At 53.5% G+C, this 21,707-nt stretch overlaps 12 protein-coding genes across 12 annotated transcripts; 7 read left to right on the top strand and 5 right to left on the bottom strand.

Annotated features, from left to right (window-relative positions):
* The first annotated feature begins 43 nt into the window (after window positions 1–43).
* Window positions 44–4,330, top strand: EV422DRAFT_532752 (tRNA synthetases class I-domain-containing protein). The gene is made up of 8 exons (XM_053070559.1): window positions 44–341; window positions 430–611; window positions 686–1,021; window positions 1,091–1,175; window positions 1,243–3,626; window positions 3,706–3,888; window positions 3,957–4,177; window positions 4,256–4,330. The coding sequence occupies exons 1-7, from the start codon at window positions 176–178 to the stop codon at window positions 3,996–3,998; spliced, it is 3,378 nt and encodes a 1,125-aa protein (XP_052924732.1). The 5' UTR covers window positions 44–175; the 3' UTR covers window positions 3,999–4,177; window positions 4,256–4,330.
* EV422DRAFT_91310 (uncharacterized protein) lies at window positions 4,121–5,279 on the top strand. Its single transcript, XM_053074500.1, has 4 exons — window positions 4,121–4,347; window positions 4,405–4,682; window positions 4,942–5,111; window positions 5,176–5,279. The coding sequence occupies exons 1-3, from the start codon at window positions 4,288–4,290 to the stop codon at window positions 5,081–5,083; spliced, it is 480 nt and encodes a 159-aa protein (XP_052924731.1). The 5' UTR covers window positions 4,121–4,287; the 3' UTR covers window positions 5,084–5,111; window positions 5,176–5,279.
* On the top strand, window positions 5,146–5,918 carry EV422DRAFT_91177 (uncharacterized protein). The gene has a single exon (XM_053074498.1). It carries the CDS (start codon window positions 5,398–5,400, stop codon window positions 5,791–5,793), a length of 396 nt encoding a protein of 131 aa, XP_052924730.1. The 5' UTR covers window positions 5,146–5,397; the 3' UTR covers window positions 5,794–5,918.
* Window positions 5,894–7,480, bottom strand: EV422DRAFT_532735 (uncharacterized protein). The gene is made up of 3 exons (XM_053070557.1): window positions 7,246–7,480; window positions 6,979–7,165; window positions 5,894–6,907 (listed from the first exon to the last, which is right to left on the bottom strand). The coding sequence occupies exons 1-3, from the start codon at window positions 7,346–7,348 to the stop codon at window positions 6,154–6,156; spliced, it is 1,044 nt and encodes a 347-aa protein (XP_052924729.1). The 5' UTR covers window positions 7,349–7,480; the 3' UTR covers window positions 5,894–6,153.
* An 84-nt stretch (window positions 7,481–7,564) lies between these two features.
* On the top strand, window positions 7,565–8,042 carry EV422DRAFT_488017 (mitochondrial pyruvate carrier; the record flags this gene model as incomplete). Its single annotated transcript, XM_053067409.1, has 3 exons — window positions 7,565–7,625; window positions 7,702–7,742; window positions 7,836–8,042. Coding segments are annotated over 3 exons (309 nt in total), but the record flags the coding sequence as incomplete, so codon positions are not given.
* A 516-nt stretch (window positions 8,043–8,558) lies between these two features.
* EV422DRAFT_568364 (ClpP/crotonase-like domain-containing protein) lies at window positions 8,559–9,904 on the bottom strand (the record flags this gene model as incomplete). The annotated part of the gene is made up of 7 exons (XM_053072639.1): window positions 8,559–8,624; window positions 8,688–8,755; window positions 8,819–9,113; window positions 9,181–9,210; window positions 9,341–9,468; window positions 9,542–9,727; window positions 9,799–9,904. 7 exons carry the CDS (start codon window positions 9,902–9,904, stop codon window positions 8,559–8,561), a joined length of 879 nt encoding a protein of 292 aa, XP_052924727.1.
* Window positions 9,905–10,019: 115 nt separating this feature from the next.
* Window positions 10,020–11,638, top strand: EV422DRAFT_568363 (uncharacterized protein; the record flags this gene model as incomplete). Its single annotated transcript, XM_053072638.1, has 2 exons — window positions 10,020–10,177; window positions 10,240–11,638. The coding sequence occupies 2 exons, from the start codon at window positions 10,020–10,022 to the stop codon at window positions 11,636–11,638; spliced, it is 1,557 nt and encodes a 518-aa protein (XP_052924726.1).
* A 190-nt stretch (window positions 11,639–11,828) lies between these two features.
* Window positions 11,829–13,499, bottom strand: EV422DRAFT_507091 (Dynamitin-domain-containing protein; the record flags this gene model as incomplete). Its single annotated transcript, XM_053068625.1, has 1 exon — window positions 11,829–13,499. One exon carries the CDS (start codon window positions 13,497–13,499, stop codon window positions 11,829–11,831), a length of 1,671 nt encoding a protein of 556 aa, XP_052924725.1.
* A 115-nt stretch (window positions 13,500–13,614) lies between these two features.
* On the top strand, window positions 13,615–15,731 carry EV422DRAFT_91186 (actin family). The gene is made up of 8 exons (XM_053074499.1): window positions 13,615–13,833; window positions 13,906–14,273; window positions 14,350–14,585; window positions 14,656–14,840; window positions 14,906–14,980; window positions 15,059–15,412; window positions 15,478–15,516; window positions 15,586–15,731. The coding sequence occupies exons 1-8, from the start codon at window positions 13,729–13,731 to the stop codon at window positions 15,631–15,633; spliced, it is 1,410 nt and encodes a 469-aa protein (XP_052924724.1). The 5' UTR covers window positions 13,615–13,728; the 3' UTR covers window positions 15,634–15,731.
* A 1,334-nt stretch (window positions 15,732–17,065) lies between these two features.
* On the bottom strand, window positions 17,066–18,891 carry EV422DRAFT_532707 (26S proteasome non-ATPase regulatory subunit 14). Its single transcript, XM_053070556.1, has 7 exons — window positions 18,836–18,891; window positions 18,541–18,656; window positions 18,353–18,463; window positions 18,097–18,287; window positions 17,927–18,008; window positions 17,518–17,862; window positions 17,066–17,449 (listed from the first exon to the last, which is right to left on the bottom strand). Exons 2-7 carry the CDS (start codon window positions 18,544–18,546, stop codon window positions 17,258–17,260), a joined length of 927 nt encoding a protein of 308 aa, XP_052924723.1. The 5' UTR covers window positions 18,547–18,656; window positions 18,836–18,891; the 3' UTR covers window positions 17,066–17,257.
* Window positions 18,742–20,505, top strand: EV422DRAFT_579113 (splicing factor, Prp19-binding domain-containing protein). The gene is made up of 4 exons (XM_053073307.1): window positions 18,742–19,406; window positions 19,473–19,564; window positions 19,631–20,222; window positions 20,297–20,505. The coding sequence occupies exons 1-4, from the start codon at window positions 18,927–18,929 to the stop codon at window positions 20,408–20,410; spliced, it is 1,278 nt and encodes a 425-aa protein (XP_052924722.1). The 5' UTR covers window positions 18,742–18,926; the 3' UTR covers window positions 20,411–20,505.
* An 86-nt stretch (window positions 20,506–20,591) lies between these two features.
* On the bottom strand, window positions 20,592–21,576 carry EV422DRAFT_497482 (Isochorismatase-like protein; the record flags this gene model as incomplete). The annotated part of the gene is made up of 5 exons (XM_053067950.1): window positions 20,592–20,753; window positions 20,824–20,940; window positions 21,013–21,158; window positions 21,281–21,338; window positions 21,448–21,576. The coding sequence occupies 5 exons, from the start codon at window positions 21,574–21,576 to the stop codon at window positions 20,592–20,594; spliced, it is 612 nt and encodes a 203-aa protein (XP_052924721.1).
* Window positions 21,577–21,707: the final 131 nt, after the last annotated feature.

Genomic DNA, 21,707 nt, shown 5'->3' with positions numbered 1-21,707 from the left:
ATGGGGTTTTCGTGGACTGCTCCGTAGGATTCAGCGCTGGATTCAGCGAATTCCGAAGAACTGTTGGCCGACGAATTCGCAGCAGAAAGGCGCAATTCCGTTGAAACTGAACCACATTCCCGGGGAGATCTACAAATACGGGCTTCCCAGCAACGCACTCCGTCCCCGGTGCTGTATGTCGAGGTTTCGTTGTGATATCCAACGTCTTCTCCCACGAACCCCAAGTCGCCTGTACACGTCGCCTTTTCCAGTGATCTTGTCGCCGCACTCCCACTTGCACCTGCGACTCTCCTCCAACGCTGTTACTCGCAGACCTAACAAGATGAGCACTATCCCGGAAAGTATGTTTAGGCGGGGCTCTATAGAGATTACTGCTCATTGTTAAGCAGCCGAGTATCCCGGCTGACAAGTCTGTCCTCTCCCGAACAGTTGCCGCGAGTCCCTCTTTCCCAAAGGAGGAAGAGAAGATTCTGCAATTCTGGAACGACATTGACGCTTTCCAAACGTCTCTGAAACTTGCGGAAGGCCGCCCACCATTCTCTTTCTATGACGGTCCACCGTTCGCCACCGGCCGTCCTCACTACGGACACTTGCTTGCGGGAACCATCAAGGTGAGTTGAGTCGTCCTTACGACCAGCCGGGCCGTTCGACACGTTGTGAACAGGTCTAAACAACCTCTTCCCAGGATGTCGTCACTCGTTACGCTGCGAGCACCGGGCACTACGTAGAGCGCAGATTTGGGTGGGACACGCACGGTCTGCCAGTGGAGCACGAGATCGACAAAAAGCTCAACATCAAGGGTCCTAACGATGTCATGGCGATGGGCATTGACAAGTACAACGCAGAATGCCGTGCTATTGTCATGAAGTATGCTGGGGAATGGGAGACAACCGTAAACCGTATGGGTCGCTGGATCGACTTCAAGAACGACTACAAGACTATGAACCTGCCCTTCATGGAGTCTGTTTGGTGGGTCTTCAAGCAGCTGTTCGATAAGGAGCAGGTTTACCGCGGTTTCAAGGTGAGGCGCCGGTCGTCAGATGCTTTCACACAGATGTAATGGCTAACCGGACGAGATCTTCTCGAATAGATTATGCCTTTCTCTACCGGAGTCCACACACCGCTTTCTAACATGGAGGCAACACAGAACTACAAGGATGTGACAGATCCTGCAGGTAAGAGCTTCGTTTGAGCTTCTGAGCTCCTAGCGCTCGAGTCTCATGCACAACTCCATCACCGCAGTCGTCATTTCATTCCCGCTTGTCAGTGATCCGTCCGTTGCCCTCCTCGCTTGGACGACAACACCTTGGACTCTCCCCAGTAACTTGGGTCTTACGGTGCATCCTGAGTTCGAATACGTCAAAATCAAAGATGGGGAGACGGGAGCTATCTGGATCTTGCTGGAAGGCTGCTTAGGCATTCTGTACAAGGATGTGAAGAAGGCGAAGTACACCATCCTCGAAAAGATCAAGGGATCAGATCTGAAGGGTCTGGAGTACGAGCCGGTCTTTGACTTCTTTAGCGACCGAAAGGGCAGAGCATTCAAGGTCATGGCCGACACCTATGTCACCGCGGACAGCGGTACTGGTATCGTCCATTGCGCTCCTACTTTCGGTGAGGACGATTACCGTGTGGCCGTTGCGAATGACGTCGTCACTGGGGAAGGTGACTTGCCCAACCCAGTGGACGCGACCGGATGCTTCACGAGCGAAATCACGGACTATGTCGGCGTCTACGTCAAAGACGCGGACAAGCAGATCCAGAAGGACCTGAAGACGAAGGGCAGACTTATCCGGCAGTCACAGATCACGCACAGTTACCCCTTCTGCTGGCGTTCCGACACGCCCCTCATCTACAAAGCTGTTCCAGGATGGTTCGTGCGAGTATCGAACATCAACGACAAGCTTCTGGCGAACAATAAAAAGACCTACTGGGTTCCTGAGACCATCAAAGAAAAGAAATTCCACAACTGGCTCGAGAACGCCCGCGATTGGAACATCTCCCGCAACCGTTACTGGGGAACACCCATCCCTCTCTGGGTCAGCGAAGATTACGAGGAAGTCGTCGCTATTGGTTCCGTTGAGGAGCTCACGGCTTTGTCGGGTGTCCAAGGCATCACTGATCTCCACCGGGATAAGATTGACCACATCACTATCCCATCGAAGAAGGGCAAAGGAGACCTGCGCAGAATTCCCGAAGTTTTCGACTGTTGGTTCGAAAGTGGAAGCATGCCCTACGCACAGCAGCACTACCCCTTCGAAAATGAACAAAAGTTCAACGGCACCTTCCCAGCGGATTTCATTGCGGAGGGTATCGACCAAACACGTGGTTGGTTCTACACGCTGATGGTCCTCTCCACACATCTTTTCGACACGCCACCGTTTAAGAACGTCGTTGTCAACGGTTTGATTCTTGCCAGCGATGGAAAGAAGATGTCGAAGCGTCTGAAGAACTACCCTGACCCGAACGACGTCATGCACACGTACGGAGCCGATGTTCTCCGTCTGTACCTCATCGGCTCCCCTGCCGTGCGGGCCGAATCCCTGAGGTTCAGGGAGGAAGGAGTGAAGGAGCTGGTTGCAAAGGTGCTGTTGCCGTGGTACAACGCCTACCGGTTCTTCTTTGCCCAGCTCGCCTTGTTGAAGAAAGAGCACAACGTCGATTTCCAGTACAACCCTGAGATGGACTTGTCAGGCGATCGCAATGTCATGGACAAGTGGATCCTCGCCTCGACGCAGACGCTTATCGACTTCGTCAGGGCGGAGATGGCCGCTTACCGATTGTACACGGTCACTCCTCGCCTTCTGAACCTGATTGATTCCTTGACGAACTGGTATGTCCGCTTCAACCGCAAGCGTCTGAAGGGTGACAACGGGCCGGCGGAGGCTGTCACCGCCCTGAACGTGCTCTTCGAGGTGCTGTTCACTCTCTCGAAGTTGATGGCTCCCTTCACACCGTTCATTGTGGAAACGATGTACCAAAACCTGAAGACGTGCATGCCGGCTACAAAGGAGGACACGCGTAGTATCCACTTCCTGCCCTTCCCTGAACCAAAATCCGCATACTTCAACGCCGACATCGAGCGCGCCGTGGGCCGGATGCAGACCGTCATCGAATCCGGGCGATACATCCGCGACCAGAAGACCCTGCCTCTGAAGACGCCTTTGCGCGAGCTTGTCATCATCCATCCGGACGCGCAGTTCCACTCCGATGTCAAGGCTCTCGAGGATTACATTGTCGATGAACTGAACATCCGCACCGTGACGGTAACATCCGAAGAAGCAAAGTACGGCATCAAGTACAAGCTTATCCCCGACTGGAAGACATTGGGCGGCAAGCTGAAAAAGGATCTGCCGAAGGTGAAGACTGGGCTTGCCACTGTTTCTCAGGACGACATCAAGAAATACGTCTCCACGAACAAGCTTGTGGTCAACGGCATTGAGCTTGGGGAAGGTGACTTGCAAGTCACCAGGTACTTCGATGACGAGGGACAGAAGGGTAGCACCTACCACGCCCATGGGAGCGGTGATGTTCTGGTCATCTTGGACACGGCATTGGACCAGAGCCTCATCAACGAGGGTTTGGCCCGGGAGGTTATCAACCGTGTGCAACGGTCACGCAAGGAGGTAAGCTGCGTGAATGATCCACTTTGGCATGAGGTTTCCTGGCACTGTGATTTATACCTTTCATCTTTCATGTCTATAGGCCAAGCTGCAGCCCACCGATGACATCCTCTACTACATCAAGATCGTTTCGGATCCCAACAACGAGCTGCAAACAGTCCTGCAAGATCAGAAGGACTTCCTGCTCAAGAGCTTGAAGCAGGGCGTTGAGAACATCGACGCAAAGAAAAGCGGTGCCGATGTTGTCCTCGAGATCGAGCAAGAGGTAAGCTCCCATGACATGTTTGCCTTTGGCTTGGTCATCTACTTAATTCTCTCTCCTTCGTTCAATAGGTCTCCAACTCGAAGTTCGTGTTGACACTAGTACGAGCTTAGTTTCATATTGCATCTTTACCTCGCACATCATCATAGAAAGGCACGGTCCAACTACACATTGTTAAGATCCTTTTCGCACATATAACGACAGATCACATTCGTAGATAGGACATTGCATCTAGACCAGGAATCTGCTCTGTGTCATCTTCTTATCATTAGACTGTGGCCGCATGTTTGCTCTAGAAAGGAAACGCTTTCAATGAGAGGATTCTGCTGTTCGATCACAAACCATAAAATGAGCGTTTCTCCTCACACACATCGTTGGAAATGCCCCTGATGAGGACGCTGCATGGGGAAATTCACCGATCAACGCAAGCAGGAGCTGTGGGGGCAGTTTCTCAACGTGAATGTAAGTCTCTATCCTTCTGCGCCTATTTCAATCACCTCGCTGAATGACGCATTGCAGGACAAGGTCTTCAAGCATCGAAAGAAGCTTGATCTTAAATTTGATGGATCAATCAGCACAAACGGGTATTCCGCCACCATCCACTTCAAGAAGCCAGGGCTCAAGTATGGGCATCGGGCCCGGAAGCGCAGCAAGGCCCAGATGCGGGAAGAAGTCAAGCAGCTGTATTTTGAGCACCACATCGCCGAACTACGGGAGGCTCCAAACATCGTCAGCATTGATCCGGGCAAGCGTGACCTCTTGTTCTGTCGAGACATCAAGAAGGAGCGGCCATTTAGGTACGTTTCAGCTGATTGCGGAATGTGGAACGAAGGGGATGGCGGGGGCGGCGACAGCGGGGACAGCGGGCGCGGCGGGGACAGCAGGGATAGCGGGGATAGCGGGGATAGCGGCGACAGCGGCGACAGCGGGGACAGCGGGGATAGCGGGGACAGCGGCGACAGCGGGCGCGGCGGGGACAGCGGCGACAGCGGGGACAGGGGCGACAGCGGGGACAGCAGGGCAGTAGTAATCTCACAATGCACCACCCCGTATCAGATACACATCCAATCAACGGGCGGTCGAGACAAAGTCTCGGTACTTTCGGAGAGACATGACGGAGCGAAAGATCAATGCCGGCATCGCAGAGATGGAATCACATATTCCATCGCACAAGAGCATGAACATCGAGGCGTTCTGAGCGTTCATTGTGCATTACAAACATGCGGGTATGATGTTCCACTTCTTTGATTTTCAAATTTGGTAATACATGGGCTGACATCCATATCCCAGATCCCGCCCTGGATGAGTTTTACCAGGATGAGATTCACGTAGCTCGCAGATTCAAGGCGTTCTCACTGCGGCAAAAATCTGAGAGCAAGCTCATCAAAAACATGCGACGCCTGTATGGAAAGCATTTTTCGGTCATCTTGGGTGATTGGAGCGACGCTGGAAAAACCATGCGCTTTCAGGAGTCATCAAAGACCAAAGGGTGAGTGACCATCATTGTTTTTTATGTATCATTATGCTAACTCATCATGGAACAGATTCCGCACACTCTTTGCGAGAAACGGCATTCCATGCTACTTGCTGGATGAGTATCGAACGTCGTCCGTGTGCCCACACTGCCACGGGCGTGTGAGGAAAAACATCCGACGCCGGCTGTCACCTCGGCCGTGGCAAGCTCGAAAGGGAAGAATGGAATTCGTCCATGGATTGGTGGGTTGCCCCAACCCCGAATGTATCAACCAGGACTGGACGCCATTTGAGATTCCTGGAAGACGACCACTACGACTACGGATGAAAGTGCACAATCGGGACGTCCTAAGCACCAAGAATTTCGTCTCGATTGTGCGTTCGGTGGTGTTTGGCGATGGCCGCAGACCAGACGCATTCTCCCGTAACCGGTAGTCTAGAATTTTCACCCCATTCCATTTTCCGTGGTGGTTATCTGCCATCCACATCATTGTACCTCTGCCTGAGGCGTCGCCGATGATGGCAACTTGTAAAATGACAAAGCGTGCAACGCATCCTGGTTGACGATGGCTGCCGACGAACGATGTTCGAGCGGAGTTCAGTTGGATTGTCTGTAAATCAAATTCGACCCGATCTTGGCCTTTATTCGAACATCTAGATTGTGTGGAAGCTGCGTAACTATGGGTATCTCTAACGCTGTAGGGGCCGATCCACCGCCCAAAAAAACGCCGTTGGGTTGATTGCTTTCGCGGCTCGACAGCCATTCCAAAAATAGGGCTATCATGGGTACTACTCTCAGAAATTGTATCCCAAAGCCTTCCTGAGCTCCTTCGACATGCCCTCCAGTACCGGCCGCTCCCACATATCGATCGCCGTATTCGCCACCGCGTCCATATCGACAATGTTCTCCACCTGACTCAGCAACTCCACCAGCTGCGCCGACGTGCGCACAGCAAGGATCTTGCGCTTACTCGCCAGAAACACACTCAGGCCCAGATATGGCAATATGCCCGGTGCGCCGCCAATGAGGATGTCCCAGACGCCCTCGAGGCAGTGCGGAGGCACCACGCTGGCAAAGTAGGTGCGGAACCAGGCATAGCAGTAAGTTGAGAGCGGGCGGCCGAGGGAGAGGATGTGGGTGAGAAGCTCTTCGTTGTGGGTTTTGAGGAGGGTGGAGAGGGCGCCGATTTCCATGCTGATGCGGTCTTCTTCGAGTTTTGCGATGGGGGATGGGGGTGGGTCAGCGTCGGAGTCTGGAGAGGTGGAGATGTCGTGGCCGTCTGGCTTTTCCCGAACCCCGCTATCCGCTGATGTTCTGTCATGCACGACAAGCGGAACACGGTACTTCCGCACAAAGTACTCAAATAGCCAGTACGCCTCTTCCTCGTTCTCTTCGCAGATCTCCAGGATTGTGTTGGCGAGTGCAAGCAGATGTGATGATTTGGAGCGGTCCAGTGATCCGGATAGATGATGCGGCACTTGATCGTCCGTGTCAAGCTGGATCAGTAGCATGCGAACCATTGTCGAGGGTGTGAGTTCCTCATCGGCTCTGGAAAAGCAAAGCGGAGCCATGACATCAATAATATGACTCGCTTTGCGATTTGCGTTGGCCCCACCCACCTGCTGCCTCCATCCATACACTGCACACACCTCCTCAGATCGCCATACTGCTCAGCCCGCTGAGCGTCTGCAAAACCCCACACCTCCTTGGTCAAGGATACCGTCCCTAGGAGCACCTTCCATACCAGTGCCCGGTACGAGTGCGGGATGCGCACCCACAGGCACAATTTGTTTAGGCGCTCAATGTCTGCGACAGGGAAGAGTGTCTTAGTACTGCGCTATAGAGCGACTCTTAACCTGGAGGACCCACGATAGGACAAAACTTACTAAGGATGTCGCCTTGGAGAGCGGTTTCGAGGGACGGCTTCACTTCGACAACTTGGACGCCCAGCGAGGAGTAGTAGGCTTTGCGGAAGTTCGCACTCGTCATGGCCGGGGTGTGTCTGTGGCAAAGGCTCAGCGACACTGTTTACGTACATTTATGTGTTGTATGTGAAGTGGCATGCGCGAGATGGCTTGGTGATCTCCGTACTGTATCTCTCGACTCGCATTTCAGGCGCTCAACCGCCAAAACCACTTTCACTCAAAGCATCCTGCATCTTAACAACACATTTCCCACCGCCGACCGGAAACAAACGAAATTCAAATGGCAGCAGCATCAACACAAGCAGGCTCCGCCTTCACGCGGTTTTGGAACCACCCTGCTGGTATTGTACTCCGCTCTGACTGTTTTGGCCGATCGCGGTTCGCTGATTGAACTTACTGCAAATGCAATTTCCACAGGTCCCAAAACGATCCACTTCTGGGCGCCAGCTATGAAATGGGTAAGTTCCTCCTTACCGTACTCTCGTCGTTCTGTCCCGCCCATGTCCCCAACCCATATCTCACTGTATATTCCTATTATCTCACCCCCGCAGGGCCTAGTAATAGCTGGCCTCAGCGACCTTCAACGCCCTGTCGAGAAGCTCTCTGTAACGCAAACAGTCGCCCTCGCAGCAACCGGCGTTATCTGGTCCCGCTACTCGTTGGTGATCACGCCGAAGAACTGGTCGTTGTTTGGTGTGAATATGTTTGTGGGGGCGACAGGGATTTATCAGTTGAGCAGAATATGGAGGTATGTCCAGTGGCCAGGAGAGGAAGGCATTCGTCTGTTTCTTTCGCTTGTTTGAGGTGGTCCCCCTGATATTCCCACATTCACGGCCGATCTTTTGTTTGTTGTGCGCATTAGATACCGCCAAGATATGAAGAACAAGCCTCTGACGACAACGGCCCACAAAGTCGCGGAGGATACCAAACTTGCTACTGAGACGGCTAAGGATGCTGTTAAGGCGTCTCGTTGAAGATGGACGTGGGCATGTGATGACCGATGGTGGGGAGGGACATTGGGCTGTGGATGGGGTGGAGGATGCAGTGCTCGGGAGGACATTGTGGATTTGTGCACATGCTGGACTCCGACACTACTGCTGTGCTTTGATGTAAATCAGGCGGCAGACTTGCGGAAGCTACGCCTCACGCGTCAGTTGAAGGCTTTCATATTGACAACTCTACGGGATCTACATACACCGCTGTTGATATTGCAATGGATGCTACGCCAAGGTCGTCTCCTCAAGCTAGTGCTATCTATATTCAGTTCGTCTCGGTTATTCATGTGTGAAGTTAGCCTTGCGTTTGCCCGCGAACGCTGCCATTCCTTCCTTTTGGTCTTTCTGTAAACAGGTTGGCATGAGAAAATGAACTACCGGGCGGAAGAGAACAGAGAGGGGACGCACCGTGGCAAACAAGGCGTGGAACATGCGTCGCTCAAACAGGAGTCCTTGCGCCAAAGGAACCTCGAAAGCTGCGTTGACAGTTGTTAGTCTCCGCACATCCATAACCCCATAGAAGCACACTAGGCACAGACCAGAGTCGATACACTCTACAGCGGCCAACACGCTCGGCAACGAGTATCCGGCAATCGTCTCAGCATTCTTGATTGCGGATTCCAAAAGCTGCTCAGCAGGATATACTTTGGCGACGAGGCCGGCGGACTCGGCTTCAGCGGCGGACATCATGTCGCCAGTGAGACACATGTGCATGGCTTTGGCTTTGCCGACCGCTTGGGTAAAGCGCTGCGTGCCTCCGGCGCCGGGGATCACACCAAGCTTGATTTCTGGTTGTCCAAACTTCGCTTTGTCGCCAGCATAGATGATGTCGCACTACGTGAGGGGCAAAGAGATGTGTCACGGGGACGTGCCAGTATTGCACGAAATAGAAAACGCTTACCATCATGGCGAGCTCACATCCTCCGCCCAGCTACGTAAAATAACCTCCGCATCAGCTCTATGTTCAAGCGCGCATGCATCTGGGGCACACTGTTGCGCGCGAGCCACCTCACCCCTCCGACACCCCTCCGTTCTCCTACATCCTAAACCAGAAGACCTACAGCAAATCCGTTGACAGCTGCAATAATCGGTTTCCGAATCTTGGTCACACCGATCCAGTCCTCAATGAAGTTATTCTTGAAGTTATCCACAAAATTTAAGGTGGTCATTTCCTTGATGTCGGCACCAGCTAGGAAGAATATTCGAGATTCATGTCAGATGTCCATCGCATGGATGGTGACTAAGCGCTGAAAACGTCTTACCAGCAAAACTCTTTTCGCTCCCAGTGATAACCATGGCGCCGATGTTCGCGTCCTGGTCGAATCCCTTCAGAGCAGCGTTGAGTTCGACCATCAGGGGGGTGCAGAGAGCATTGAGGGCCTTGGGACGGTTAAGAGTGACGATTGCGACCCGGCCTCTGGTCTCGGTCTTGATATGCTCGTATGAGCCTGTTGGCGAGTCGGGTAAGATGGCATCGGAGGACGGACGGTCACCCTATGGAGATTAAAGGGACACCTACTGAGCGAGCGGGAGGAGGCACAAAATGACCTCCTCTGAGAAGCCGCTGCGGCCGAGCGCAGGGGCCTTGCGTAGAAGCAGCGTGCGGCGGAGAACATCCTTACCATTGCAGCAATGTTGAGTTGCCGATTGGTTGCAGATGAACGTTTCTGATAGAAAGTAACGCGTGGCTTCAGTGGCCTCCGTTGGTAAGGGAAGTTCACAATACTGTATTTGACAGTCATGACTCTTGAGTCGGGGTTCGACGACGAGGACGCCCACGTTCCCAGGGCCCGACGACTGCTTGTAATGCGGTCACAGGTCGCTTTATGCGTCCTCTGCGCCTGCATCTTCCCCATCGTGCTTTTCTCCACCCTTAATGTCCTGCAAAAAGACCTCAGGTAATGTCAATTTCCGGAAACGGTTTCGCCGTTGTGGTGAGGTCACTAAACCCAGTTTCCAGATACTCGTACTTCCACCACATCAATGCAACCGCTGTTGCAGAGGCCGAGGCAGCTAGACTGCGAGAGTCCGAGTCTTACCTGTCCACTCTACACGAAATTCTGTCTCCGGTCCCCGTAGCAGGCAGTAACACTACCGCAACGAATAGACGCCTTCTTTTCGGACCTTCCTCGAACGAAGCGGATCCGAAGCTATGTTTTGCGATTATATCTGCCGCCGATCGGCCTCAGAAATATGTCAGGCAATCAGCGGCGTTCCTGGTCGGCCGGGTGGTGCGGGAGCTTATGCCTGAACTCGACTGGGAAATTAGGAACAAACGCTCTCAGAGGGAAACTGGAAAGCATTTGGATGGGTCTGTCCCATCGCCTCCGCTCTTGCGGCCGCCGCCGGTGAGAATCTGGGTGCACAATCTGGCGGGATCGAGAGAGCACCTGGGGATCATACCAGAGGTGATCGATGTGGTTGAACCGGAGGCGAAACGACGCAAATCAACTGGCGGTGCGGACGCAGCATCGCACGAGGAATGGCTCGTCAATCAAATAAATGACTTTGCGGATGCATTAGATCATGCCGTTGCATTGAAGTGTGGCATTACCGTCCTGGTGGAGGATGACGGCATTGTCGGCACAAGTCCCGTGCGAAAGTTGCTGGAAAGCACCAAAGTGCTGAGTTTGGACAGCACCCCATTGCACACATCGAAGGAGAATCCGCAAGAGTACTCCAAGTGCGATTGGGCTTTCATCAAGCTGTTTTACACCGAATTTTGGGCGGGTTGGGAAAACTCGCCCACAGACATCGCAACCCTTGCGTTATTGGGAGCTGCCGCTGGTATCGTGGTTGCAGGGATCGTCTTCTTCATCTTGCAATCTAAGAATCGCAACGCACGTCGATATCTCCCTGTAACCACGCAGACAAAGAAAGGGCGCCCACGGACCACACTTGCTATCCTTGTCTTCATATATGTCATGACGCTTACGATCCTGATACTACACGCATCCGGCCGCCAAAACATCGCTGCGTTACCTGGCCGTGGCCGTGCCTCTGGGTTGCGGGTCACGGATGCCCGTGCATCATCAGTTGCACACCTGTACCCCACAGGCACATCTTCGGGTCTCCCCGACTGTGCTATGAGAACGACAACTTCCCTCATTTCCTACCTTCGAGATAGGCATAAGCAGTACGTCGCGCCGACATATAAAGGTCGCGCCACTCCGGTTGACCTGCTGGTGGATCAGTTTGCCGAGGAAAGAGGAAAGCAACGACTGGAACTCCAACCCCATCTTTTTCAGCACGTCGGAGCTTACAGCTCGGACAAAGGCAAGAATCAGGGGAATTTCAAGGATATGAAAGTCAGCAGTTCGTTTGTGGGTGGTACGGATGTAATAAGTCAAGGCTCGTGACTGCTGACGACAATGGAGCCTTGCGCACGGTCACACGAGTGCATCCCACAGATCTTGAATTCTGATATTTCTCTTTGGAGCACTCATATACGCGCATCGAATAGCATACTAGATATACTGTGAAGTAGGAGTAGTAACCGTTGGCGTCCTCGGTATCTTTCGAATTCTTATATACATCTCGAAAACAGCCTCACTTCGCCTTGGCAACCAATCTATCAACTCTCTCTGCCAATCCCTCTAATCTCCCCTGCAACGCCTCCACATTCTTCTCTACCGCCGTTTCATTCGCGCTCAAGCTCTCTTGCAGCCTCTCAATCGCTTCGTCCATGTTCTTATACCCTTCCGCCACCCGCGCCTGCTCGCCCTGTAGCATCTTCAAGCTATCCGAGAACACCGCGGCCTCGTTGTGCAGGGCTTTCAACCCTCGCAAACGAGCAACGAGATGAGGGAGCAGACCAGCGACTGGATCGAGCTTGTTGAGGAGGTTGAAAAGATGGTTGATGCGTCTTTCGGTTTCGGTTTGGGTTTTGGACATGTGGAGGTCGTCGTCGGCGCTGGATGTGTGCGCGGCTGCACCCGAGGTCGTGGGAAGATATGAGGACGAACCGGTCAAGGACGTATGGGCGTTGTGACTGAACATGGATTGCAAGACAGATGCCTCCAGCTGTTGTTTCTTCTTCAAATCTGCCAGTTTCTCCATGTCGGCCGTGATGACTTTGACGCGATTGGCTACAAGATCCAACTGCCGTGGCTGAGTAAGGACAGCGAGATGGTTGTCCAGACGATGGAGAGCGCCGATCAAGCTTCCTGTCTGGTGCAGGAGAGAAGTGACCGCTGCGTTGTCACCTTCGAGTCCATCGAGGAAGTGGGTCCCGATGAGACGTTCTAGGGAGGCCAGTCTGGATTCAAGCTCGGTGACTTTAGCAAGCTCGTTCAATTTTGCAGTTTCTGGTGTATAGAAGAGCTCATAAGTGAGGTACGGCTCAGAGGTCGTCGTAAGAGCGGTTGCGGCGGAAGCTGCGGATGCGACCGCGTTTGATAGAGGAACAGGAGATGATTTCGTTGCGTTGGACATCTCTTCGGATAAGGTGACATTCTTCAGGGCTCGAATCTGATTGAGCAGGTTTTGCCCTTGCTCTAGTCGTTTCGCTGGGGTAGGTCGGGCAGAATGCGCATCTGATACATCGACGTCCCCGTCCAAAGCGTAATCGCTGGCCGCCATGAGCTTCCCTATTCCTGACAGATCACTCTGCAGAGTAGACACCACCTCGAGCAGCTGCGCGTGGGATGGCCCCTTACGTTTGGCCGAGCGCGGTTTGGTGGCGGTCCCCCCGACCCCTGCCTCGCTACTATCTACCCCGTTATCTTTGTCCGTCTCCGGCCGGTCCTTGGTGGTATCGTTTTGCAGTTCCCTTCCTAGATCTTCAACCTCGAACATGAGCCGTCGCAACCGCTCCACCTTAGTCTCATTTCTCCCCTTTGCATCGCTCCCTGTGAACGGTCCCAATGAGTACTCCACCGGACCCTCACTATCCTGTGCCGCTCGTTGTCCTCCCCTACGCATGTGCGGTCTCCGAGTCGGCCTCAGCTTCCCCGAGAAATCCGGCCCTTCCCCACCGGCTGCAGCCCCACCAAACCTCTCGCTTGCCGCCGCGACAGAAGAGAAGTGAGGACGAACTATCCCCTCGTCGCGTGTGTCGCTCCCTACGGTCTCCTCATCGTCCTCGTCTACCTCGTTGCCGTACAGGCTGTATGGGAATCGTGGAGCCGCGGCCGTGAAGTCTGGCGCGTCCGTAGGGTCCGGTGTTTCGTAGACGTCGGGCTGGGTATCCAGACCGGGGAGGGTGCTGTACTTGGACATTGTTGCTGCCCCCTTTTGAGGTCTATACGGAAGCGTTCACGGTAATACGTCGCTCTCTCCAGTGTCGACTGGTCCATGGGATGTCGAAGATGTCCGTTAGGGAAGACGCCTTTCTGTGGGCGGACGCGTTGGTTTTCGTTCGGTTTTCGTCCAGTTGGCAATTCTATAGGAATTGTCGTCCTGGTGGTCCCATCTATTCCCACAGACCAGCATAGTCGAACCGCCCACCATGATCACCCAAGTAAACCCAAGAGAAAGTCGGCTGCTCGTCCTGGAAACAGGGTCATATCGTACCAAAGCAGGCGCTGCGGACCATATGGCCTATACAATTGTGGTAAGGGCCCACCTGTTTCACAAAACCATTCCCATTTTCCCTGCCTCACATACAACCTCTTTGTCGCACTAGTCAACACCTTCAATAGTAGGCCTTAGACCACGAAAACAGCAGCAACAGCAGTCTCAGTCCCCGCAGAAAGATACAGAGATCGAAGCCGTGGACACGGCCGCCGCGGGAACGGTGGAACCATCGCAAAGCGAGTCGGAGGTCATGGACGTCGACACCGCGGACAACACAGGCGTAACAACCCCGGCTGAGCCGGCCGAGCCAACCGTAATCGGCGAGGAGAGCGAGTTTGTCTATGTGGCTGGGTCGAAAGTGTTGGAGTTTGACTCGACGGGCGAGGGCGTCGAAGGCGGGGACGCGAATGAGAGCGGACTGGTTCACCCTATCGAGAATGGGTTGCCAGTAGACTGGCCGGCACTCTTGGGGCTATGGTATGTGGACTCTGCCTCGATGTAAGAGGTGCTTGCAAAAGTTACTCGGGTGTTGGTTGACTGTCAAACACGATAGGCAGCACATCCTTCTCAAATCCCTCCCAACGCGGATCAACCGATCCCGCAACGACTGGTCGCTGATGATGACCGTTCCCGTCTCATGGAGCAAAGAGGACCACAAGCGGGTTACGCAGTTTATCTTTGAGGAATTGAACATGCTGGCGTTCACAATCATCGAGCAACCGCTTGCAGCGCTGTATGGACATAACATGAGCACCGGGCTCATCATTGACATCGGGCATGAGACGACTGGTATGGGCGAAGACGGGATGCGGAGCTCCGTGGGCTTGCGATCTTCAGAGCGACTTACTTCTTTGCACAGATATCACCCCAGTGATTGATAACAGCATCGTGCGGTATGCGCACAAGACGATACCATTAGGCGGACGTGATATCGATCGGCAGCTTCTGGAGCTTTTGAAGGCAGACACACAGTTTATGCAAGAGCTTGGCGTCGTCCCGCTCACGGAAGAGGTTGCAAGGACTGTGAAGGAGTCTTGTTGTGAGGTGCGTGCAAGAGCATAAAGAGATACAGGGGGACTGTGCGAGGCACTGACGCCCTGCGCCGCTAGCTATCGCTATTACCTTACCGGGTAGAGCCGAAGGACAAAATTGAGAGGGCGAAGGTCACCATCAATGGAAAGGAGGTAATGCCCGCGAACCGCACGTGAACCTTCCGTTATCTGCCTGGTCGTCCCCCTAACAAGTCGCCACGATATCTGCAGGTCACAATAGGCACCGCCCGATTCCTCGCCGCCGAAGTCCTCTTCGACCCCTCCCTCGCCTCCAAATCCACCCTCAACATCCCCGAAGCGTGCTACCTAGCCGTCACCGAAGCCTGCGAACCCGAGAAACGCACAAGCCTATGGGAAGCCATCGTGCTCACCGGCGGGTCGTGCCAAATCAAGGGCATGCGCGGCAGACTGGACAAGGAGCTGGGGAAGCTGATATCGGCGTCGGAAACGTCGAATGAATTTCAGGCCAAGGAGATCAAGTGGGCCGGTTTGCCGGAGTACTTTCCGAGCTATAAGGAGAAGCAGCAGGATGTGGGATTTTTGGGGGCTAGTGTTGTTGCAAGGGTGAGTGGGTTTTACATTGGTATATCACCCGATCTTGCAGCTGACTGACAACGTTTTCCTTGCAGATTGTTTTCACGTCCTCCTCCTTTGCCTATGTGACGAAGGTATGCGCTCATCGTTGTCACATCTCCAGCCATGGAAACCCGCACATTACTGATCTGCAACCTCTATAGACCGATTACAACGAGCTCGGCCCATCAGCTATCTGTCTGAAATCGTAGAAGGCGTAATAGTACATAGCACAGCGAGGTGAGGCTGGCTGGGCTTCCCTCCCGGTTGTGTGATTACTGTGTACATAGGTTGGGTTGTGAATATGACGATTTGACGACGCACATTTCACGTGCCCGGACTTTCTTGGACTCGTTGCGCCGCTCGCTCGTGTCTTGATGAGCCCAGAGCCGACCGTTCCCTCTTCATTTAAAGATCTAGCAGTAATTGCACAAAGTCCGCCTGTTCCCGTCTGTGTTGAGCATTGCGTTGCTCTAATGTTGCCTTGGTGCGGGCGTTTTCCTCGACTAGAGGATTGAGCTCCTCGAGTTGAGCACCTCGTTGCTTGAGTCGAGAACTGAGTCCCTCGAGTTGAGCATCGCTTTGTTCGAGTTGAGCATTGACTTGCTGTATTGTTGCGTTCCTTTGGGCCAATTCCTCACTCATGTTCCGCACCTCCATTTGCAGCTCCCGAATCAACGACTGGATGTCCATCATCTGCTCATGGTTCCAACCGAAGCTTGGCGGCTGCTCCCTCCTCGTCTAACCGGCGTATCTCCTATTGATGTCCCTTCTGCTGCCTTAGCTAGGCGTGTGGTCTCACACCGTTCTTCTTCCTCGCGCAGTGGAAGCGCTGCTTCTTCCTGAGCCTGCCGGATTTATGCTAGCCGTTCCTCTTCCACGCGCAGTCTAAGCGCGGCTGCTTCCTGAACCTGCCGGATTTCGGCCAGCCGTTCCTCTTTTAACCCCACTTGTTCCTCTCATAGTTCCTGCTCTCGCCGTATCTCGTCCAGTCGCGCCTGGGCTGTGAGGTCTTCGTCTCTCCGTATATCTGCTAGCCGCTGCTCTTCCATTATTCGCTGCTCTTCGTCTGCTCTGCGCATCGCTGCCAACCGCTCCTCTTCCGCTATCCGCCAGCCATGGACCGCTCTGAATGCCTCTGCCAGTCGCTGTTCTTTCTTTTGCTCTGCGCATCTCTGCTAAAACCCGCTCTGCTGCTATCCGCCGCTCCTCGACCGCTCTGAGTGCCTGTGGTGGCCGCTGCTCATCCGCCAAGCGCTTCTCCTCTTCCCTCGCTTTCCGTTTTGCTTCCCGGTTCTGTGCCACCTCTCTGTATCGTCAACTGTAGCACTTCCAACGCTGAAAAGCGGCGGAGCCCTCCCGCATAGCTTGCATTTCCGTCTGTAGTCGCTGGTAGTTTCCGTAGGCGCTTCTTCTGTCATGTCGGTAGAAGGGACGGAAGGAAATTACCCGAGACGGTACAACTCGCGCCGCACCACGACTTGTCAGGATTCAAATGATTCGGCAGTCATCCCCACTACCCCACTCCTCTCTGTCCGCCGCCACGTCGTAGGGTTGCCGTACCGGAAAGGGCGTTGGTATTACCTGTCATGTGTAGTTGTGTGCGTGTGAATCGTGCGAACAAATCTCGTCTTCAAAGCGGATGTCCCAAATTCAGGTCTGACGCGCCTTCCCCTGCGCCTTCCCTACGCACGCGCCAACAACGACCACACATACATACTGTACAGTACCACTCTAAAGTTGACTCCCGAGACACAACGACGCCAAACTGCAATGGTACACACAACATCTTCACATCTGCTACGCGATCTATTCCACCCCGCAAAAGATACACGTCTAAAAGGAAACGGCATCCAACATGGTTGCCAAACACTGAACGATGTTTGCAGTCATGGCCCGCTCGACGTTGTCTTCCAAGTGCCTCTTTGGGTCTTGTTTCCCGACGTGCCGTGTCTTGAGCTGGCTTGCTGTCATCGTCGACTCTTCCTGGACAGACTTGTTGTACGCGTCGGAGAGCTGGAGCATAGTCTGGGAGAATAGAGTAGATGTATTAGTGGATTGGCAGAGGGCGACAAAACAAGCTAGATGGAAAGTACCTTAACAGCCTCCTCATTGTTCTTCGCATGTGTATCAAAATCAGTCAACAACAACCCATTGGTCCAAGTCTTCTTGTGCAAGTTCATCAGCATCTGCTGCTCAAGCTCGTTCTTCCTGTAATTTATGGCAATCGAGTAATAGTGGCGGTTCAAGCCGTGAATAAGAGCTTGGATGCTAGGTTTGTTCAGGTGTCCAATGTTGGATGTCGTTTGGCGGGGTTCTTGGCCGAGCATGGCGGATTGAGGGTTGATGGAGCGGAAGGCGTCGATGACGACCTTTCCTTTCACGGATTGGATGGGGTCGACGACTACGGCTACGGCACGTTGGTTGAGCGCTTCGAATGACTGCATAACAAAGCGTGAGCGACAATTCCTGTATCTCCTGGGAAAACCGTCTCCGAAAGCCTACCTGTTGTGTGTTGATATCGACACTTGAAAGCCAACATCCAAACCCAGGGTGGGAGTGATACCATCCGACAACCATCTCTGGTCTGCAATAAAAAGGAATCAGGAGTCCGCATCCAATGCATAGATGTCTTGCAATGCAAGGGATCCCTTCGCCGCCCTTCTGCTGCGTACCTTCCAGTTTGCTTCAACATATCCACCATCTTCGTTTGGAACACAGGGTCCACGGCCTCGACGGAAACACCAGTTCCACTTTGCGGCATAGCAAACACGTCGATGACTCGCACTGTGTAGTCGTCAACAAATTCTCCCAGCATAAGACCCATGACTTCCATGGGAACTCCCGCCCGTCCATGCTTCAACATCTTTGGGACGAGATTGTCAGCTTGATGGGGCTTCCATGCTAATCGAAGGCGAAAATCCGACGTACTTTCAAAAGCGCTAGAGACGATATATGAACCATCTCGGCCGTGTCTACAGTTGGCGTGTCCACTCCTGGTTGCTGGGCCTGAGCGCCCCCACCGAAAAGACGTGTCAAGCGCTATGGAAAAGGGAGCAGTTCAGACGGCCGCATGTTCGAAATCGTACCAAAATTGCAGAAAGAGAGACCGCACTTACGTCCATAGTTGTGATTGAGTATGCAGCGAGTAAAGATATGCGAGACAACGGTTGGTTGCTAGTAACGGTGCAGTTGCGATGCGAACGGGGATCTCTGGTGGGGATTGAAGCGAGACCTGAACTTTTGAAGCTTGAGTGGCAAGGAGCGCAGACGCGTAATGTAAGGACAGCGTAACCCTAACCAAGTGCGTTGGACTTTCCAACTTTCCAGCTTTGCCAATGGTGACCTTCTGTTATCCACAAATTCCACAGTCCAACTGCAACCAATCGGTCACGGTGTTCGAGGACGCCATACCTGCGTTGTATCGCTTTCAGTAACCTTCGCCCGTCGTCCAGCCGGATCACCTTCACAAAATCGCCGAAAAGACCCACAAAACCAACCGAAAATGGCGTCCACCACAAAACCGCCAACCCGAGTAAAACCCGTTCGCTACTGGCCCGGCAAAGCACCACAAGGTCTAAACGAGGACCACTCCAGCGACTCAGAAGAGGAGGAAGCCAATGACGAAGCGCAGCATTCGAGTCGGCATGCGATTTCGGACACGCAGGAAATTTCCACTATGGCGATACCCGAGGAGGCAGCAAAGACAGATCGCCGGTTGATGCGGTTACGGCAGCATGAGGCTTCGAAGGGAGAGGAGGAGGATGGAGAGGAGGGGCGTCGGAGAGCCGGCCGGAGGAGGGACGTGGAGGAAGACGCAACTCCAGCGCCACGGGTAGAGAAGGAGGTGGAGCAGGAAAGCGGGGAAGAGGATGAGGACGCTGTTGCAGCACGGCGGAGGCGGATAAGAGAGCAGGCGTTGAAGCGACGACAGGAGGAAGAGGAGCGGTTGGCAGCGAAGGAGAAGGAGGCGGAAGAAGAGGAGGTGCGTATGCTGGGCGCTTCTTGGAGAGTGACTTTCAGGCGTATTGACGGTATATGCTCATTGCAGAGTGAGAGCGATTCGACGTCCGAATATACCACAGATTCAGAAGACGACGTTGTTTCTTCGAGGACTCTTTTGAAACCGGTGTTTGTCTCAAAGTAAGCATCAGGGGACCTTGATGATACTATCTCAGAGAGGACCACGTTAATCTTTTTACTTTGCAGGAACCAGCGAGAAACGACCCTCGAAAAGGAGCGTCAAGAGCGCGAAGCAGCCGAAGCAGAAGTACTGCGGCAAAAGCAGGCGGAAGAAAAGAAGAAAGAGTCGCACGACATGGTCGCTGAAGAACTCCGACGCGAGGAAGCAGCCGCCGAAGTCGCGACCGCCCATCTTGACGTGGACGATACCGATGGTCTCGACGAGGAGGAAGAATTCGCAGCCTGGAAGCTACGCGAACTGATGCGGATCAAACGGGATAGGGAGGAACGCGAAGTGCGGGACGCAGAGAAAGCAGACATCCAACGCAGGCGGAACATGTCGGACGCAGAGATCATGTCCGAGCGGGCAAAGGAGGGACTGCTGCAGGGCCAGCATGACAAATCGAGTCATCGGTACATGCAGAAGTACTTCCACAAGGGGGCTTTCTTTGTGGATGATGATAAGATTGGGAAAGCGCTGCAGGAGAGGGACTTTGCGCAGCCGACGTTGGATGATACGTTTGATAAGAGTGTGCTGCCTGCTGTGATGCAGGTTAAGAACTTTGGGAGAGCTGGGCAGACTAAGTGGACGCATTTGACGGATCAGGACACATCTGCGGTACGTCTCGCATTGGGTTGTTGCCAACCTTCGGACCGAATCTCATCCACATCTGCTCATTTTGGCGTCAACAGAAGGACTCACCATGGTTCCAAAAGTCGGAAGTAAACAAACGGACACTCAACAAGTTAGGCGGAATGAAATCGGGCTTCGATAAGCCGACTGCCAAACGGCGGCGATATGATTGACAACGCACGACTCGGCTTTCGCTTCCCACTCCATTTTGGGCGTCACCTGTACATAGTGTATTTATCGAAATGACACAAACACCCGCATGGCAGAGTCTCAACACCTGCCTACGCCTGAGCTCAAAATCGCCGCTATGCTATGGAAGATCCAGAAGTTTCCATGTGCCTGATGCTCAATGATTCAGAGGTTGGCTGTGATTGCCTCATGGGCCGCTTTCGTCTCTCCTGAATGCTTCTTCACGAGTTTGCTGAGGTCCCGAAATTTCTCATGTGAAGCATCTCCAAGGAGCTGGAACATGATGGACTCTGAGGTGGCCACGGTTGCTCCTGCCGCGCGTAGGCGCTGATGTGCGGAAAGGTGGAGACATCTGTCAATCCGCCGACATGGGGGAGATCATTGACTAACTACTTACTGCGAGAGCGATGCTGACTTCCCCTTTGTTCTGCGACGAGACTCCATCCGCTAGCACGATGACGTTGTAGTTATGGTCCAGAAGCTCCAAAGCGGTTTGCATGACGCATACATGGGACTGAGGGATTTGACGGTAGTATGTTGAATGGCGCATTCTTCAATCATAGCTACAAATGAGCCGGACACTCACCTCAATACCGAAGATCACAGCATTCTCAGTCTTCAGCTCCTCCTTCAGAAGCTTCTCTACTTGTGGCACAAACATGGAAAACTTTGTCTTTGCAACGACAACCCGCGCGTTCTGGATGTTTAGCTCCTTGACCGTGTTTCCCAGTGCTGCACGACGGGCAGAGGGGATGCGTTTGTGAGCCTGGCGAAGCTCATGGTGTGCCTAACCCTCCCTGTCCGTCTTTTGCCGAAGATAGTGGAGGCGTTGCATTGAGAAAACGGGGGCTCACCTTTCGGGTGCTGTTCCGTCACGATGACTGGCACTTTCAAAAGCTCAGCGGCGTCCAGCTACATACCTCATCCAAGTATTAGACTTCAACATATCGTAGAAGCGTAGGAAATGCATAGTTCCCTCCCTTCCCTTCCCTCCCCACCCACATATCCCTTCGGGGCTTACCATCTTCGCTGCAGTATTGATGACATGAGGAAAGTTCCATATTAGGCCGCGGAAACGCTCCTGAATGTCGCAAACAAAGAAAGCCGTCGACTCGGGCTTGAGTAGCAGCCTTGAACGAGAAGACGACATTGTGGAGAGCGTGCGACGGAAGATGGCTGCTGATGGAGCTGACATTTGTGTAGAAATTTGAGGCTGTGAACTTCAACTTCCACAATCCGATTTTGCCACAGTGACAAATTACAGTACTTTGCTCGCCCGGC

The sequence above is a fragment of the Fimicolochytrium jonesii genome (genome assembly GCF_025526975.1).
Source record: "Fimicolochytrium jonesii strain JEL569 chromosome Unknown EV422scaffold_15, whole genome shotgun sequence".
Lineage (NCBI taxonomy): Eukaryota > Fungi > Chytridiomycota > Chytridiomycetes > Spizellomycetales > Powellomycetaceae > Fimicolochytrium > Fimicolochytrium jonesii.
The sequence above is the reverse complement of the archived record's forward strand: the minus strand, read 5'-3'. Positions and strand labels throughout refer to the sequence as shown.

Coding starts and splice junctions, on each gene's coding strand:
- EV422DRAFT_532752 (XM_053070559.1), top strand. CDS start 176: ATGTCGAGGTTTCGTTGTGATATCCAACGTCTTCTCCCACGAACCCCA. Junction 612..685: donor TGCTTGCGGGAACCATCAAG/GTGAGTTGAGTC, acceptor ACCTCTTCCCAG/GATGTCGTCACTCGTTACGC. Junction 3,889..3,956: donor TCCTCGAGATCGAGCAAGAG/GTAAGCTCCCAT, acceptor TTCGTTCAATAG/GTCTCCAACTCGAAGTTCGT.
- EV422DRAFT_91310 (XM_053074500.1), top strand. CDS start 4,288: ATGGGGAAATTCACCGATCAACGCAAGCAGGAGCTGTGGGGGCAGTTT. Junction 4,348..4,404: donor GGCAGTTTCTCAACGTGAAT/GTAAGTCTCTAT, acceptor GACGCATTGCAG/GACAAGGTCTTCAAGCATCG. Junction 4,683..4,941: donor AAGAAGGAGCGGCCATTTAG/GTACGTTTCAGC, acceptor ACCCCGTATCAG/ATACACATCCAATCAACGGG.
- EV422DRAFT_91177 (XM_053074498.1), top strand. CDS start 5,398: ATGTATCATTATGCTAACTCATCATGGAACAGATTCCGCACACTCTTT.
- EV422DRAFT_532735 (XM_053070557.1), bottom strand. CDS start 7,348: ATGACGAGTGCGAACTTCCGCAAAGCCTACTACTCCTCGCTGGGCGTC. Junction 7,166..7,245: donor TCTCCAAGGCGACATCCTTA/GTAAGTTTTGTC, acceptor TCCCTGTCGCAG/ACATTGAGCGCCTAAACAAA. Junction 6,908..6,978: donor TGTATGGATGGAGGCAGCAG/GTGGGTGGGGCC, acceptor TTGCTTTTCCAG/AGCCGATGAGGAACTCACAC.
- EV422DRAFT_91186 (XM_053074499.1), top strand. CDS start 13,729: ATGATCACCCAAGTAAACCCAAGAGAAAGTCGGCTGCTCGTCCTGGAA. Junction 14,841..14,905: donor TGAAGGAGTCTTGTTGTGAG/GTGCGTGCAAGA, acceptor CTGCGCCGCTAG/CTATCGCTATTACCTTACCG. Junction 15,517..15,585: donor CCTTTGCCTATGTGACGAAG/GTATGCGCTCAT, acceptor CAACCTCTATAG/ACCGATTACAACGAGCTCGG.
- EV422DRAFT_532707 (XM_053070556.1), bottom strand. Junction 17,863..17,926: donor TCGATATCAACACACAACAG/GTAGGCTTTCGG, acceptor TTTGTTATGCAG/TCATTCGAAGCGCTCAACCA. Junction 17,450..17,517: donor ACAATGAGGAGGCTGTTAAG/GTACTTTCCATC, acceptor CTATTCTCCCAG/ACTATGCTCCAGCTCTCCGA.
- EV422DRAFT_579113 (XM_053073307.1), top strand. CDS start 18,927: ATGGCGTCCACCACAAAACCGCCAACCCGAGTAAAACCCGTTCGCTAC. Junction 19,407..19,472: donor AGGAGGCGGAAGAAGAGGAG/GTGCGTATGCTG, acceptor TGCTCATTGCAG/AGTGAGAGCGATTCGACGTC. Junction 20,223..20,296: donor CGGATCAGGACACATCTGCG/GTACGTCTCGCA, acceptor TGGCGTCAACAG/AAGGACTCACCATGGTTCCA.